At 52.1% G+C, this 15,238-nt stretch overlaps 1 protein-coding gene across 3 annotated transcripts in view; it reads right to left on the bottom strand.

The window, feature by feature from the left end:
- The window catches only part of Arhgap39 (Rho GTPase activating protein 39), a 109,235-nt gene that overhangs the window by 1,313 nt on the left and 92,684 nt on the right, over positions 1 to 15,238 (bottom strand). For 2 of the 3 annotated variants that reach the window (XM_040736325.1, XM_040736326.1), the window contains exons 5-11: positions 12,679 to 14,032; positions 11,262 to 11,823; positions 5,460 to 5,552; positions 2,388 to 2,461; positions 1,619 to 1,818; positions 871 to 962; positions 58 to 227 (exon numbers count right to left, since the gene is read on the bottom strand). In XM_040736325.1, the coding sequence (XP_040592259.1) occupies positions 58 to 227; positions 871 to 962; positions 1,619 to 1,818; positions 2,388 to 2,461; positions 5,460 to 5,552; positions 11,262 to 11,823; positions 12,679 to 14,032 (2,545 nt within the window). The remainder of the gene's footprint in view (positions 1 to 57; positions 228 to 870; positions 963 to 1,618; positions 1,819 to 2,387; positions 2,462 to 5,459; positions 5,553 to 11,261; positions 11,824 to 12,678; positions 14,033 to 15,238) is intronic. The other variant, XM_040736327.1, reaches the window with a different exon arrangement.

Here is a 15,238-nt window from a genome sequence, read left to right on the forward strand (position 1 = left end):
GGTAGGGTGAAAGGCGGGCCTTGGCGTGGCGTGGCGTGGCGGGCAGAACATGCCTACCTGGAGGAAGCGAATGAGGTAGCACAGCACCATACGGTTGATGCGCGGTAGCGCGTGCACCACGGCCACCGCCGCTTCCGGGCTCTCGTAGTGCGCAATGCATTGTTCATAGAATTCGTGAGGAATCAAGGGCTCCTCCAGCTCCCGATACCACAGCTTCAGCAGCGATGCTGAGGGTGAGAGTGTCTTAGATGGTCTTGGTATAGGGGCCCCCAAGCCAAGCATCCACCAGAGGCCACATCCAGGGACACTGGGTGTGTGCAGTGTGTGCGAGGGTATGGGGCAGGCTGGAAAGCATCCCCTGGTACAAACCTAAGCGACACTGAGGCAGATCTCAGAGGCGCTAGCTGTGACCCATCGGGCGGTATAGGTGTTTGTGTACCCACAATGACTACAGAGTAGAACTTCTCAGAAGGGTGTGCAGCTGCTGAAGGGGTGAGCTGCCTGAAAACGCCCCAGGAGCTGTGGGCTGGGTTGCTCTGGAGGGGCAGAACCCTGGGCACACCACGAACACTGACGTGTCCAGAGGGCGGGAGAGATCGGGAGAGGGTGGGAGAGGGTGGGAGACGGTAGGAGGACATCTAGAAGTGATGGGGAGACGTAACTTCACTAAGAGAATTCTACTGTAGGTAGGTTCCGGGGACAAAAGAAGATGGTGAGATGCAGCCACAGGACAGAGTGACGAGGGCATAGGGTGACGGGGGTGTGGGTGTGGGTGACTGGACAGGTACCCTGGCCTGAATGCTGGTCTACTTTCTAGGATATGCATGCAGGCAAACACCTGCCCAGCCGCTAAGTATGCTTGGAGCTCACCAGGGACGTGGGGGTCCTCCAGGCCTGTGGGCACCTTCCACTGATCCACTTGCAACTTCAGGGCATTGACCTCGTCAATGTCACCAGGGACCCTAGAGAGCACAGGGCAAGTGTCAGACTAGAGGAGCTCGTCTTGCCCTAGTCCTGGCCTTTGGAGTGACAGAGAGCTTCAAGGGTCCACCAGCCTGATCAGTCCTCTCATGTGGGGCGGGATGACTCAGGGCTCTGATGCTCTTTTGGGGACATCCTGCCCACGCACTTGGGTCAGTGGAGTAGGATTCTCCTGGGGCCATTCTCCTTTCATGGACTCTGTAGGCTTTTCTGTGTAACTGTCTCCCTCTGCAGGCCACTAAAGCCCAAACTTGCAGCCTTGGCTTCTCTACTTATTCTTTGGGGGCTTGGGCATCCCTGGTCCTGACAGGCAAGTGCCATCCCCATGGCAGGGTCTGTTACATCCCTGTACACACAAGATGATGGCCAGCTGCACACCATCTCTGAGGCTCTTGTCATGTAAGGATCATGTTCTTACTGGTATCTAGGTCACTCTGGACTCCTGTTGGCTGTCTCTGGTTGGCCATGCTGCTACTTTGGGAAGTGACACAGCCAACTTGCCTCCTACGGATGGGTCATTGTCTTGTCTCTTTTGGATGCAGGACCTCTAGGCTTTCTGGTCCCTGATATGAGGGATAGGCAGTGCATACACTCCTGTGCTCCCTTTCTCCACCCACAACCGAGGGTGGCAAAGCACCTGAAGATGCCCTCCGTCTGGTCACCGTTGAGTGCTAGCACCTCCTCGGAGAGGCGTGTCTGAACCCAGGGCAGCTGCCGCTCAGGGTAGCGCTCTTTCTGCATGCTCATCACCTCCTGCAGCGCACTGCCAAACATGGACGGGCTGAATACTGCGTTCCTGGCATGGCGGATTTCCTCCACGTTAGGTTTCTTCAGGCCCTGCGGAAACAGCCCAGTGCTCAGGTTCTTCTATGTATTCTCCCTAAAACTGGGCCTTGGCCCAACAAGAATCAGGGACAACCCAGATTCTAAACTAAGTCACTAAAGGAGTCTCCCGTCAGGCCACCTGTAGCACCCCAAAACCACGAGTATGCAGAACGGTGGAGAGGTGAGGGTCCCCAGCACAGACTTGCATACGGCAGTGCCTGTCTCCTGCACCTCACCATGCCAAGTAGAGTCCTTAGGGGGCAGTGTAGCCAAATTCCCAGGCTCTGGAATGCTGGGTATGGCCAGGTGGATGGAGCACCTTACTCGGGTAGGTTACCAGTTGCCCTGTCTAGCATGTGTACCCATGCAGTGCGCCCCAGCTGGAGGCCCAGGCATAGTCAGGGGCCCGCGAAGACAAAGACTGGAGCACAGGTGTAAGGCTTCCTAGCCACTCACTAACATAGGCTGGGGCACTCTGCCAGCCAACGCTCTCCGGAGCCTCACTGTCCCTCCGTCAGGCTTCTGTGTGTTCTGCAGGTGAATCATTTGCCCTACCCTGAGTCCCCCAGAAGCGTCTGTACCTTCTTGGCCCCAGTCAGGGCCGCCTTCTGCAGCTTGTGGTAACAGTACTTCGCATAGGTGCTTATTGCTACCCCTGGAAGAGAAAGGGTGGCAGTCAGCCTGATGTGGACTTGTAGGACACAGGGGCTAAGAATAGCAACCGTAGGGGTTCTGGGATATGACCAACCTCTCACCCACCCCTGAGCTACACAGTAGCTCATACTCTCCGAAGCACAGTCCTTTAGAGCAGAGACCCAAGAGCAGAGGCAACGGGCACCTCCCCCACCTCTAGGAGCTAGGGTAGTAGAAATCCCTTTGCCAGCCTTCCTAAAGCCACCTAGGAAAAGCAAGTTGGGAGCAAAGCTGCTTCCCTGGAAGGAGTCATAGGCAAGAAAGAGCACACCCTGGGTCCAAGGCCTTCACACCCTACTTCCTTTCCTCCTTAGGTGACCCTAGCAAGGCCTCTGGTCCTCCCCGGTCCCAGCGGAAGAGGCTTCTGGATGAGGCATTTGGTGCTTTTGGTCAGCACTGGGGCAAAGGCTGTTCTCCAGCAGCCCTGGCTTCCTTAGGGAGGGAGGGAGGCTGGGGACAGAATGTCAGGAAGAGAGCGGCCAAGGCTTGGCACTTAGTGAAAGACAGCAGCTTGTAGAAGATGCCAGTGCTCCGTGCCAGCGCTCTACCTAACCGAGAGTAAGATAATGGCAGGGCTGGGGCATGGCTTCGTCACCAAGGTGGGGAGCTTTCCGGGACTCACCCCTGCCGCAGAGTTAGAGACACTGGGTGTTGGTAGATAGATACACTAGCCTGCTATGAATGGAAGATGATGTCAGCTGCCACCCACCTGGTCTCAGCAAACGAGGAGGGAGCAGATGATGGAAAATGCCAAGAGGTGCCATGGACAGATCAGCCACCGGCCACATGCTTCTAGAAAATGGATACCCCTCCCTTGGAAGGCCCTGCCCCTGTGACCATGCTTCTAGAAAATGGACACCCCTCCCTTGGAAGGCCCTGCCCCTGTGACCCCAGCTTGCTACCTGCTGGGGTCAATGAATCCTGTGACTGGAAATACCTCTGCCTTTAAAAGGAGACAGGTTTTTTTTTTTTATGGACACCTGAGGTCTTGGAGAGGTCCTTAGATTATTATATATATATATATATTTATGCCATAAGTATATTTTGAACCATGAGAACCCTTTATCACAAAAGTTTTATTCACATCTGTAAGGAGATTTTTTTGTACCCAAAAATGATTATCAATTCCATAGACATTTACGTTTCAGAGAATCTGCCCAAGGGATCCACAGACCCTGGGAGATGATCTTTTTGTCCTCAGCCACCTGTACAGTACGGCAGCCTCTACCCCAGGCTCCTGCCCTTCAGGATGGCTTGTAAGGACGGAGAGTGCTTAAGTCCCCCGCCTGACTCAGCTCAGCGATGAGAGTCATGGAAGGCACGCAAGCCTGCCGCCTCCTATTCTGCCCACCCAGTCCTCCCAGAGGGAGGACATCTCATCTGACACTTGCTCAGACCAGAATAAGCCTACTTCAGCCACTTCCCAGATAGTAGTGTGCTTCAGTTTGCCTACAGGAGGGAGACTGAGGTAACAGCTGTCTCCTAGGTGCCTGAGATTGGTCGTGCTGGGAGACTGGGAGCCAGTGGTAAGCAGGCAGCTGCTGGTGTTGTGGCCGCAGGTGAACCAGGACTGAGGCTGGGGTATAAGAAGGGGTAGTGACTTCTGAGTGTCTAGAGAAGATCATGCAGGGTCACTGCCATTTCAGAGACCTTTACTTGTAAGAGGTCTGCCCTGGACCCCTAATCTAGTCTTGCTGAACCTTGGATAGACCTCTACCAGGCTGCAGGTAAAGTTTTACGTGTGAGGAGCTGCTTACCATAGACTTGGAAGAGCAGCATTCCAGGTTCTTACTATTATAGCAGGAGTCTGGGTAGGCTATAAGCCTCAAAGACTGCTGGGTGTGCCCAAGGCTTCTTGTATCTGCTATTGCTTACTCTGTGTGGTCCAGGGAACGAATGCTCCTGATTCTCTTCCTGACATAGTCTCAGCTGCAAGGCTCTGCCCAGTTCCTCTCCACAGGAACTTGACCCCTAACCTTGTTGGCCCCGACTCACAGATGGTGGGTATCCATGCAGCTCCTATGCCTCCAGTTATTAGGCGAGCTGGGCCTTATGACTCTTTCTACTACTATCCCCATGAGCAGTCTGAGCATAGTAGGACAGCCTGGGAGGTCCTGAGCAAGGACAAATTTCCAGCCTTACAGATGTCATCCTGGCCTAGCCAGAAAAGCCCACCATGCTCTGCAGCTTCCTGCTGGCCCGGTTTGTTCTAAACAATGCTTATCTCCAGAAAGCTCCCCAGCCCTGTCCCTCAGCTCCAGTGGGCAGCACACAGTGGGCAAGAGTTTATGAAGAAGAGCAGAGAGCAGGAGACGGGTTTCAAACCCTGAACGGCAGCTGGTGGGAGCAGCTCTAGACTAAGCTGGTGCAGGAAGACCAGGGCTGCCCTGAGGCCCTGTGAGGGAGTGGCAGCGCTGAACCGAGCTCTACATAGGGAGATCGCAGAGCGGTCCTGAGACAGGCCTTGGGAAGAGTGAGGAGGAGGCTGGAGGAGGAAGGCAGAGAAACTCTGGGCTTCAGAAGGCTTTGCTGGGGCCACCATGGGAGGGGGAAGATTCCCTGAGCATACCTGGGTGGGCTCCCCTGCCCCAAGAGGCACTAGGCTAGAGGACAGGGCTAGGGAGGAGCGCCACAGGACAGCCATCTCCTGCACCTGTGAGCCTCACCCCAGCGTCAGGCCCACTCACTCACCTGAGGAGTGACTCCAGGCCTTCACTGGTTAGTCCACCAAGAAGCAAGCTGTGGGTTGTCCTGGGTACTGCCAGAAGAGGTGCAGGGCATGCACCATTTCTCTAGGGTCATTTTGGCACCCTAGACCTCCAGTTTCTGCTTGCTTGGGAGTCCCCAGGCCTGAGGTTAGTGTCCCTCCCCCAGCCCAGAAGCGGTTAGAGAGAAGGCCAGGCGGCCATGGCTGGAGAGCAGAGCGGTGCAGAGGCAGCGCCCAGGCGCAGACGCCCTACCATCTGGCTCTTCAACATAAGGCTTGGGTTTCTTTCTCAGTTTGGACTTCTTCTTACTGTTCCTTTCCAGAAGCTCTTTTATGTGCTGTGTCACTGGGGAGCAAACAGAACTGTGAGGACCACCGGACACAAGCAAGAACCACTGCCCATGTGGTTCCTACACTTGGTGGCAAGAAGGCGCCTGGGCCTGCTGGGGCCTGTCCCCATCAAGCTGTACACACAGGCCAGTGTGAGGTGCTGGGACCTTTCTAGAGTTGCATGACCAGAGCCCTAAGGACGACACTGGCGAGGGGGAGGTATGGTGCCACTGTCTCACACTTCTCTGGCTGACACAAAGTTTGAGCATGGGCTCCTTAGCTGGTGTTTGGTCCACAGACCCAACAGAAATGGTGACTGACTGACGCCTGGCTGAGGTCAAGCCTGTGGAATTACCTTCTCCCCCAGCTCCCTCACGTGTATTCTTTGCAAGTCAGTCATGAGGAAGGAACGTGCATATATATATATATATATATATATATATTCCCGGAGACAGGGTTTCTCTGTGGCTTTGGAGGCTGTACTGGAGCTCAATCTTGTAGACCAGGCTGGCCTCGAACTCATAGAGATCCACCTGCCTCTGCCTCCCGAGTGCTGGGACTAAAGGTGTGCTCCACCAATGCGCAGCTAAACTTTGGTTTAAACTTTGCCACAGTTGGCTCATGTTCTGAAGAGCTCCCATTCTCTCTCTCTCCCTATGCCTCTATTGTCAATATTGGTGATTGAACGAAGAGCTTCAGTGCGTGCTAGGCAGGTACTCTAACACTGACTGACAGGTTTGGCCTTCTTTTACTTGGTTTTATTTTTTTGAGACAGGGTTTATTTGTGTGTGTGCCACCACTGTCCAGCCTTTTACTTTTTTTTTCTTTTGGTTTTGTTTTTTCACAACAAGGTTTCTCTGTGTAACTCTAGTTGTCTGGGAACTCACTCAGTAGACTAGGCTAGCCTCGAACTCAGAAATCCACCTGCCTCTGGCCCCCGAGTGCTGGGATTAATGGCGTGTGCCACCACCATCTGACCTCCTACTTTTTGAGCCATGATCTTATTTAAATTGGCAGAGCTGGCCTTCAACTCTTGATGTTGCCTTGGCACCCCGTGTAGCTGATCTAAGACTACGCTACCAGGCATGGCTATATTTCCTTTTTATTTATTTTGGGTGCTGGGACTGAACCCAGAGCTTTGTGAAACCAGGCAATTGTTTTGCACTGACCTATAACTTCAGCCCTTTAATTTCTGAGGTCTTGAAATTTTGAGCCCTTGCTGTATAATTCAGGGCTGACGTCAAACTCAAGATGCTCCAGCTTCAAGCCTTGTCTGTGCTGGGACTACAGACATGGGCCAGCATCCCAGCACATCTACATTCCCTACACCAGGGTGAAATTAGCCATTTTAAAAAGGACCATGGTTTCTTTCTTTTTCTTTAAGTAGTAGTTACTTTTTTTTTCTTAAATTTATTTATTTAAGCCGGGCGTTGGTGGCGCACGCCTTTAATCCCAGCACTCGGGAGGCAGAGTTCCAGGACAGCCTCTAAAACTACAGAGAAACCCTGTCTCGAAAAAACAAAAAATTTATTTATTTATTTATTTATTTATTTATTTATTTATTTATTCATTTGGGTTTCTTTGTAGCTCTGGAGGCTGTCCTGGAATTTGCTCTGTAGACCATGCTGGCCTCTAACTCACAGAGATCCTCCTGCCTCTACCTCCTTAGTACTGGGACTAAAGGGGTGCACCACTACCGTCCGGCCAAATTTACTTATTTTTCTGTCTGCATATACAACTGCATTCCAGAAGAGGGCACCAGATCCTATTGTAGATAGTTGGGAGCCACCATGTAGTTGCTGCGAATTGAACTCAGAACCCTCTGGAAGAGCAGCCAGTGCTCTTAACTGCTGAGCCATTCCTCCAGCCCCAGGACTATGGTTTCTTTAATGGAAAATTATATTTAGAAATCAAAACAATCGGTATTAGGTGTGCTTGTTGCTCTTGAGATATATTTACTTCTAAGGGCCTCTCAGCTGACAGAGCAAGCAAATACATGTCCATAAACCGCTATTTACACATACATATCTATAAACACTTCTGTATGTACATGTGAGCTCACACTAATAATTACACTTTAACCCATCACCGCGTAGCTCAGTCGACACAGCTTCTGTTCTTTGTCAGTCCTCTTTTAGGGGAGAGATGCTGAGGACTGAGCCAGAGACTCACATGCTCTACCCTGAGGTGCACATAAGCTTCTCATTCTCTTAACAATATCTCACTGGATATTTAATTTTTATAGTTCGATCAGAAGACAGTGTTCTTGGTATTATGTAAAAGTCACTGCCTTACCCAAGGAGACAAAGATTTTCTCCTATGTTAGAAGTTTTATAGTTTGGGGTTTTATGCTTTGGTTCATCTTTTTTTTTTTTTTTTTAATTCTTTTCAGACAAGGTGTCTCTATGTAGTCTTAGCTGTCCTGGAATTCCCTCAGTAGATCAGGCTGTCCTAGAGATCCATCTCCCTCTGTCTCTCGAGTGCTGGGATTAAAGGAGTGTGCCGCCATGCTTGTCTGGGTTAGGACCCATTTTAAGTTAATTTTTCATACAGTGCAAAGTGAAGGTTGAAGTTAATTTCTTTTGTGTTTGAAAGTCCAGTTTTTCTCTGCACTATTCAAGAAAGCCCTCCCTTTCTTTACTGACTAGCATTTCCAACTTTGAGGAAAACCAACTTGCTTTTGAGTAGGATTGTTTCTGGGACCTGTGTGATGCTCGCAGATTACCATGTGCGTCACGCAGACCAGACTTGATTACTTCAGATCTGTCACAAACTGGTGGGAGGTTCTCCAACACGTTCTTCTTCACTAATCACAGTTTTAGAGGTTCACTCCGTTGTCAGGGTGACAGGGAGCATGGAGATGCTTTCCTTTTAAGAGTTGTCCTGCTCATGGTGTCTCTTCACAGCAGAACGATAACTAAGACAAGGTCTAATTTTAAAGACTTTTATTTAAAAGTGTGTGCCCGTGTGTGGTATATGCTCATGTGTGTGTGTGCGTGCCCGTGTGTGGTATATGTTCATGTGTGTGTGTGTGTGTGTGCCCGTGTGTGGTATATGTTCATGTGTGTGTGGTATATGCTCTGTGTGTGAGTGTGCGCGTGTGTCGTATGTGCCTGTGTGTGTGTGTGTGTGTGTGTGGTGTATGCTCATGTGGGTGTGCGTGTCCAGAAGCGAGAGGCATCAGATGCGCTGGGACTGGAGCTGTAGTTGGTTGTGAGCCACCAAATGTGGGTGCTGGGAAGCAAACGGGTTTCCTGCAAGAGCACTAAACACTCTCAACCATGGAGTCACCTTCCTAGACCCTGTTTATGTGTTGTTGTTTTTGAGAATGTGTCTTGCCATGTAGCTTTTAACTATGTTAGAGTCATTATGTGATCTCGTCTTAGCCTTCCAAGTGCTGAATTATAGCCATGTACCACCATAGACAACTTTTGCCAACTTTAGCGAGATACTGGAAAGTCTTTCTTAAAAATATGGAGTAGTGCCAGGCGATGGTGGTGCATGCCTTTAATCCCAGCACTCGGGAGGCAGAGGCAGGTGGATCTCTGTGAGTTCAAGGCCACCCTGGTCTCTAGAGCGACTTCCAGGACAGCCTCCAAAGCCACAGAGAAATCTTGTCTCAGAAAAAACAAACAAACAAAAAACAGAGTATCAGGAGCTGGAGATATATATGGGTCAGAGGTTAGGAGAACTGGCTATTCTTCCAGAGGACCCAGGTTCAATTCCCAGCACCCACATGGCAGCTTACAACTGTCTATAACTCCAGTTCCAGGAGATCCAGTATAGATCACACAGACATACATGTAGGCAAAACACGAATGCACATAAAATAAAAATAAACAAATTACTTAAAAAAATATGGAGTAGCAGCCAGATGGTGGTGGCACATGACTTTAATCCCAGCACTCTTTGAGACACAGGCAGGAGAATCTCTGAGTTCCAGGACAGCCAGGGCTACACAGAGAGACCCTGCCTTGAAAAATCAGAAACAACAACAACAAAAAGTTTCCAGACTCTTTCTGCCTCCTAAGTGCTAGCATTATAGGTGCCTGGCTAGGACCCATGTTCTCGAACACTGCTGTTCATGCCTGGGAAAAAGGATGGTCAGCTTGTATGTAAAGGTCTTTCCAGGCTTCAAGCCAAGCAAAGCTACACACAGGCAAGCCTGAGGCAACCCAGGGATGGAGATGAAAGTGTTGACAGTGAGAGCAGTCCAGGCCCCACACCCTGGATGCAAGCCACCAGTGGGCAGCTCACCATTCAGAGTCCAGAGGTGAGGCTTTATGGGCCTTATATGGGGTGCTGTCAAGCCCCAGCCCCCAGACTAAATCCATTTCCTTCTCTTGTGTAAGCCAAGATACGAGGGGTATAACACACTGGAAAAGAGGCATCCACAGACACTTCTGAGTGAGGGGCAGCATCAGGAGGCCTACAGAATCAGCCCGGTTACATTCTTCCTGGCTGGCTGACCTGGGGATTGCTAGGCCTCTGACCATCTCCCAAGTCCTCATTTGCTCACTGGCTCACTCAAGTACACTCTTGTAGTGCACTGTGGGTCTCACACCATGCTAGGCAGTGGAGACCCATTTTCATAGCTGTAGCTCAAACAAACTGGAAGGCCCCTCAGAAAAGGACAAGGAAGTGATCTATGAGAACACACACAGCTCCTAGGATTCCCTACTCTTAGAAAGGTTTAAGAGGACCTGAGACTGGAGAGCCCCCCACTAAGGCCTATAGTAGTAGCCCCAAGCTGCTTCTGGGCCTCAGTGTACAGAGAGTAAGGGCCAGGCTACACCTACACCAAAAACGCATGCCTGGGGCAGAAACCACATGGGCTCAAACTTCCACTCACAGGAGGCTGAGGCACACACGGCACCTATGCTCTGCACATCTTCTCTAGGAGCCTGCCCCAGCCAGGAAGCTTCTACTCTGTCATTGTGTGTACACACTGGCCCCGCACCACTGTGAAAACTGCTTTCCCAGAACTCGCCAGGGACAAGGGCCCAAGATAGACTCTTTTCCTCTGAGGAGCAATGTAGAGTACCCTGTGACCTAGCTTGCAAGCATGTGTGTGTCTGAGCATGTGGGTACAGCTAGACATGAATTCTGTGTTTATATTCCACAGACACTTCCAATGTTGAGCTGGAAGATGGCCGGCCATATAGCTACCTAAGTTCTACTTTGTGCCCACTCTAACTAGCCCAGGGCTCAGACCAACTGCCCAGCTGATAGAACCCTGCCATATCTCTGGGGACCTTGTACTTGGCCTTACACAGCCATGGGTAAGCAGGTGATCTGTGACAGTATCACCTTCTGACCTCACAGGGCAACTTGGCTCACAACGCCCACTAGCTGGCTGAATTCACAGACTTATCTGTGATGGGCCTGTGGGTTGGAGCTTGGTGATACATCCTGGTCACCACATTTTTCCTTGCTTAGACCCTTGGCCCAGATCCCACACAGAAAACGACCTGAGCTTCTCTGGGCACCTTCTCTTACCACAAGATAACAAAACTGAGTGTAACAAGGGTACAGGAGCTTAACATTGCCTGGCCCTAGTAGGTTTGGAGCAGCCAGAGGAAACAGGGATCTAGGGTCTTCCAGGGGACTGTATATCTTCTTGGAACTGGCCAGTGCTACCCAGCATGGCTAGGAGCCCTCTCCATAGTCCTTACCTCAGCAGCAGCAAAGCTGAGGTGCTGGGGGCCCCACACGCTGGACCTACCTTTGGTGTCATTAACGGGATCCATATGCCGGTAGATATAGCCCTCTAGGTAGGAATGGAACTTGGGGGTAGGTGGGAAGAAGGCCAGGCAGATGGCCATGAGCTCCCAGCCCCGGGCCAGGCTCTCCAGGCGGAAGTTCTCTGTAGTTTGTCGGCATAGCTGGATATACAGCTCATCTCGTAAGCCCTGTGCGCTCCAGCCTTTGGTGGCAATCTCCAGGGCCACGTGCAGCGGGTCTGCCTTGGCCCGTCGGTCACCCATGTACATTTGGATTAGCTTGAAAATCTCACAGGCCTCTTTCTTCACATGCCGGTCACTGGTCACGATCATGGGCTTCTTGATGGACTCGCTGCTCCAGGCCAACATGTTGGCTATGGACACCTTTCTCCGGAAGAGGCCCTGTGTGTGCTTGTTGAAGTGCTTGGAGGCCCAGTTCTCGATGTCAGTCTCCGAGGAGGGCTTGCGCAGCGTGAATGTGGGGAAGACGCAGCTGGAGCTGGGCACTGCACTGCGGTTCTGCCGACTGCTCTCAAACTGCGCACAGGCACCAAGGTCCTCAGACTGAGAAGGACAAATGGGACTGGGACATCAGAGGGTACGCTGGGCAGGCAAACAGGCCCAGTTGGGCTATAGCCCTAAGAGAGGTGAGCCAGCCAGCCAGGTGAGACTCAGCCTCCTCTGCAGACATGATCAAGAGGCTGAGGATAGAGTAACAGCCTTGGTCTTTGTTCTCAGGAAACCTGACTGTGGGCGAGGCAGTTACATCTTGGTTAAGGATACCAACTCATCTCGACACCTTTAAGGAAGAATAGCATCTGCCTCCTATAGGCAAAGCTATCTAGCTACCAACTCTATTCCCACCTCTGCATGACCCTGTGACCATAGCTCTGGTCAGGGCTAGAGGACCTGGCTCTTTTATCACTTGTCTGGTGCTTGACCCTGCTGGGTCCCTCCCTCTGTCTCTATAACTAGAGCCCCCTTCTCTTATTAACGGTAGTTTTGTCCATGGTTATTCTGTTTCTCACAGCTTATAGGTCTCTGAAGCCCTATGGAGACCCAAGACAGCTGCTGCCCAAAATTCACTGAAGCCTTCCCCAGTGGTTACAGATAAACCTGACACACCATCTAGAGGAAGCCTCTGGGCTCTAACTCCACCCTCTGTGGGCTTGGGTGCTCCGGGGCAGGTGTAGCAAACCAGCATAGATAATAGAGCCAGAACCAAGAGTGAGAGTCAGTGCCAGGATTGCAGAGGGCAGAGCTGTGGAGACAGACACTCAGGCCTTGAAGTGGCCTCCACAGTTTTGCTCTCACTGACAGCTGGTACCTGGGATTGAGACTCAGGCTCTAAAACCTCCCAGGGCCATACTCTGCCGAGGAAGCCAGGCATACCGAGGCCCACCCTCCCTGTGCCCTCACCTGTGAGGGGTGGAGGTAAGGCTCCGGCGAGGCCAGGTTGGTCTGTACAGAGATGCTCTTCTCCAGCAGGATCTGGGGGAAGCCCAGCTTTTCAAAGGTGCTCCTCTTCCAGTGCTTGCTGTCCTGTTGTGCTAACGCCTCGTCCTCGCTGAACGCTCGTACCACAGGCCCAGGCATGGGCAGGGGGACAGCACCGTCACTCTCATACCCTGAGCCATCTTGCTGGGAGTCCCAGCTGCCCCTCTGCTTCATGTGGAAGTGGGCTTGCTGGGCCTCCCAGGCCAGCCGGGCCTGTGCGAGGAAGGGCTCAGGTGTGCCTCGCACTAGGTCTGCCTCAGCTTTTATTGGGGTGAGGCTGGACCTGCATGGAGAACGCTCTTCAGTCAGAGGCTGCTCCCCTAGCAGGTCCCCAGGACCATCAGTGGAGGAGGTGCTAGGGACTTGGCACAGAGAGGGCTTTCTGTTCTTCCTCTTACGAGTGCCTGGAGAGTAGCTTGTGGAAGACATGGTGTCCTGCTGACTGGACCAGGACATGGCATCCTCCTGGGCTTGGGGCAGTGGTGTGGGTGGTTGGCTTGAGCGTGACTCAGGCCCTTCCATGGTGCTATAGTCTCCAGACCTGACCCCCAGGCGCTGGTCTCTTAGCAGGCAGGGGCTGGGCTGCAGGGAGTAGGTGCCACCACCTGGGTTGGGTGCATACTTGTGCCTGGGCCCAGCTCTAAGCTTGGGGCTGGAGCCTGCTTGCTCCACATACACCAGCTGCCGCACGTACTCCTTGCCCACAGGACTATATTCCAGGCTCAGAAAGCGCTCAGGGCACTTCTGCTTGGTGCGCATCAGCTGTTGGCAGGGTGAGGTTGGGGTCTGTTTAGTAGTTTGTAGGAATGGGTGGGGTTTTCGGCCTGGTGACCTCTGTGGTGAGCCGGTCTGGTAGGGGCTGTTGGCTTCAAACTGCACATCCATGGGGGGCTCATCATAAATGGGAGCTTGGTACTCCACTGGCGGCTCCTCATAGAGTGGGGGCTCATAACCATAGCGTGGGGAGGGGGGCTGGGAGTCACTGGAGGGCTTTCGGGGCTGCATCAACAGTGGTGAACAGTTTCCAGAGAGCTCAGCCCTCCTTAGGAAAGGTGAGGGCCGCCTCTCCGGAAAGAAGACAGTGCCATCAGTGTCAGGGACAAAGGTCTGCAGGCTAGGTGAGTGCTGGCTGCCAGAGGGTCTGCGGTGATGCCCCCCGGGCTGGCTGTCTGAGGGATAGCCATTGCCTTGGGGAGCGAGGAAGCTGGGTTCACGGTCAGCAACCTTGATGAGCATGCGTTCCTTGTTACCAGAGTTCCAGCGCAGCGAGGAGGCCCTGCGTGGAGAGTGACACCCAGTTATTGGCAGAGTTAAGTCCAGCCCCACCGTCCGCCTGAGAGCTTCCTAGCATCCTGCTCACCCTCAGGCCCTTGGGGATGGTCTTGAGCTCTTCCACCTCAGAGCCGTTTCTCGCTCAGTCTAGGCAGAGAGCTGCTCCTGGAAGTGCCCGTCAATGCTCAGGTACCAGAAGAGCCCAGCACTGTGCCATGTGAGCACCTCAGGGCCCAGTTTCAATAGAAGGCTCCTATGGGCTTTCCCTTGTTTTGGTCCCCAGTCACCATTTTCACCTTGACAGAAACATACTTGTTTTTCCCTCAAGCTCCCTGCTAATATCTGCATCAGGTCAAGGGCACTCACAAATGTCACAGTGCTTCAATCCTGGCCCTCACAGTGGACATCTGGCATCTTCTGAATGTCAGTCGCAATGTTCATGCATGTCCCATCGCCACACAGGCTGAGGTCAGAAAGGCCCTGCATCTCATGGCTATGCTTGAAGTTCCAAGAAGCTGCACACAGAACAGTGTTCCAACAAAGATGTCCCTATTCTTCCCCCGAATGCTGAGTTGTGACCTCTAACTAGGATTTCCAGCACCTTTTGAATTTGGCTGGATAACTTGCATGCATTTTGGGAAACTAGCTATTGTGATCCCAAATATCATGCTTATTTCTTGTCTTCTAGGACTCCAGTTACAAGCCATTGTGCACCATACTGTTTTCACGTTCTCTCTCTGAGCTCTCCACCCTTCAGATTTTCTTCTCATCTGTCTTCTGGTTACTAGTGCTCTACTCAACTGTGCTGTCTGTGTGTCTGACTTTGGATTTGAGATCCTCCTGCCTGTGCCTCAAGTGCTGAGATTAGAGGTGTACGCTACTACCCTCACCTTACTCATTTTTTATGTGTGTGGGTATTTTCTCTGCACACTGTCTGCACATTTATCTGTATACCATGTGCATGCGGTGCCCGTTGGGGACAAAAGACGGCAGCAGATCCTTGTACTGGAGTCACAGACCCTGGTTAGTCACCATCTAGGCACTGAGAATTGAACCCAAGTCCTACAGAATAGCAGCCAGTGCTCTTAACCACCGAGCCTCACTTCTCCAGTATCGAGATTAATCTGCTTAAAAAGCACCACTTTGGAGCTGGAGAGATGGCTCAGTGACTAAGAGCACTGACTGCACTGTCAAAGGACCTGGGTTCAAT

This window comes from Mesocricetus auratus, unplaced genomic scaffold, assembly GCF_017639785.1.
Source record: "Mesocricetus auratus isolate SY011 unplaced genomic scaffold, BCM_Maur_2.0 Super-Scaffold_100055, whole genome shotgun sequence".
NCBI classification, from domain to species: domain Eukaryota; kingdom Metazoa; phylum Chordata; class Mammalia; order Rodentia; family Cricetidae; genus Mesocricetus; species Mesocricetus auratus.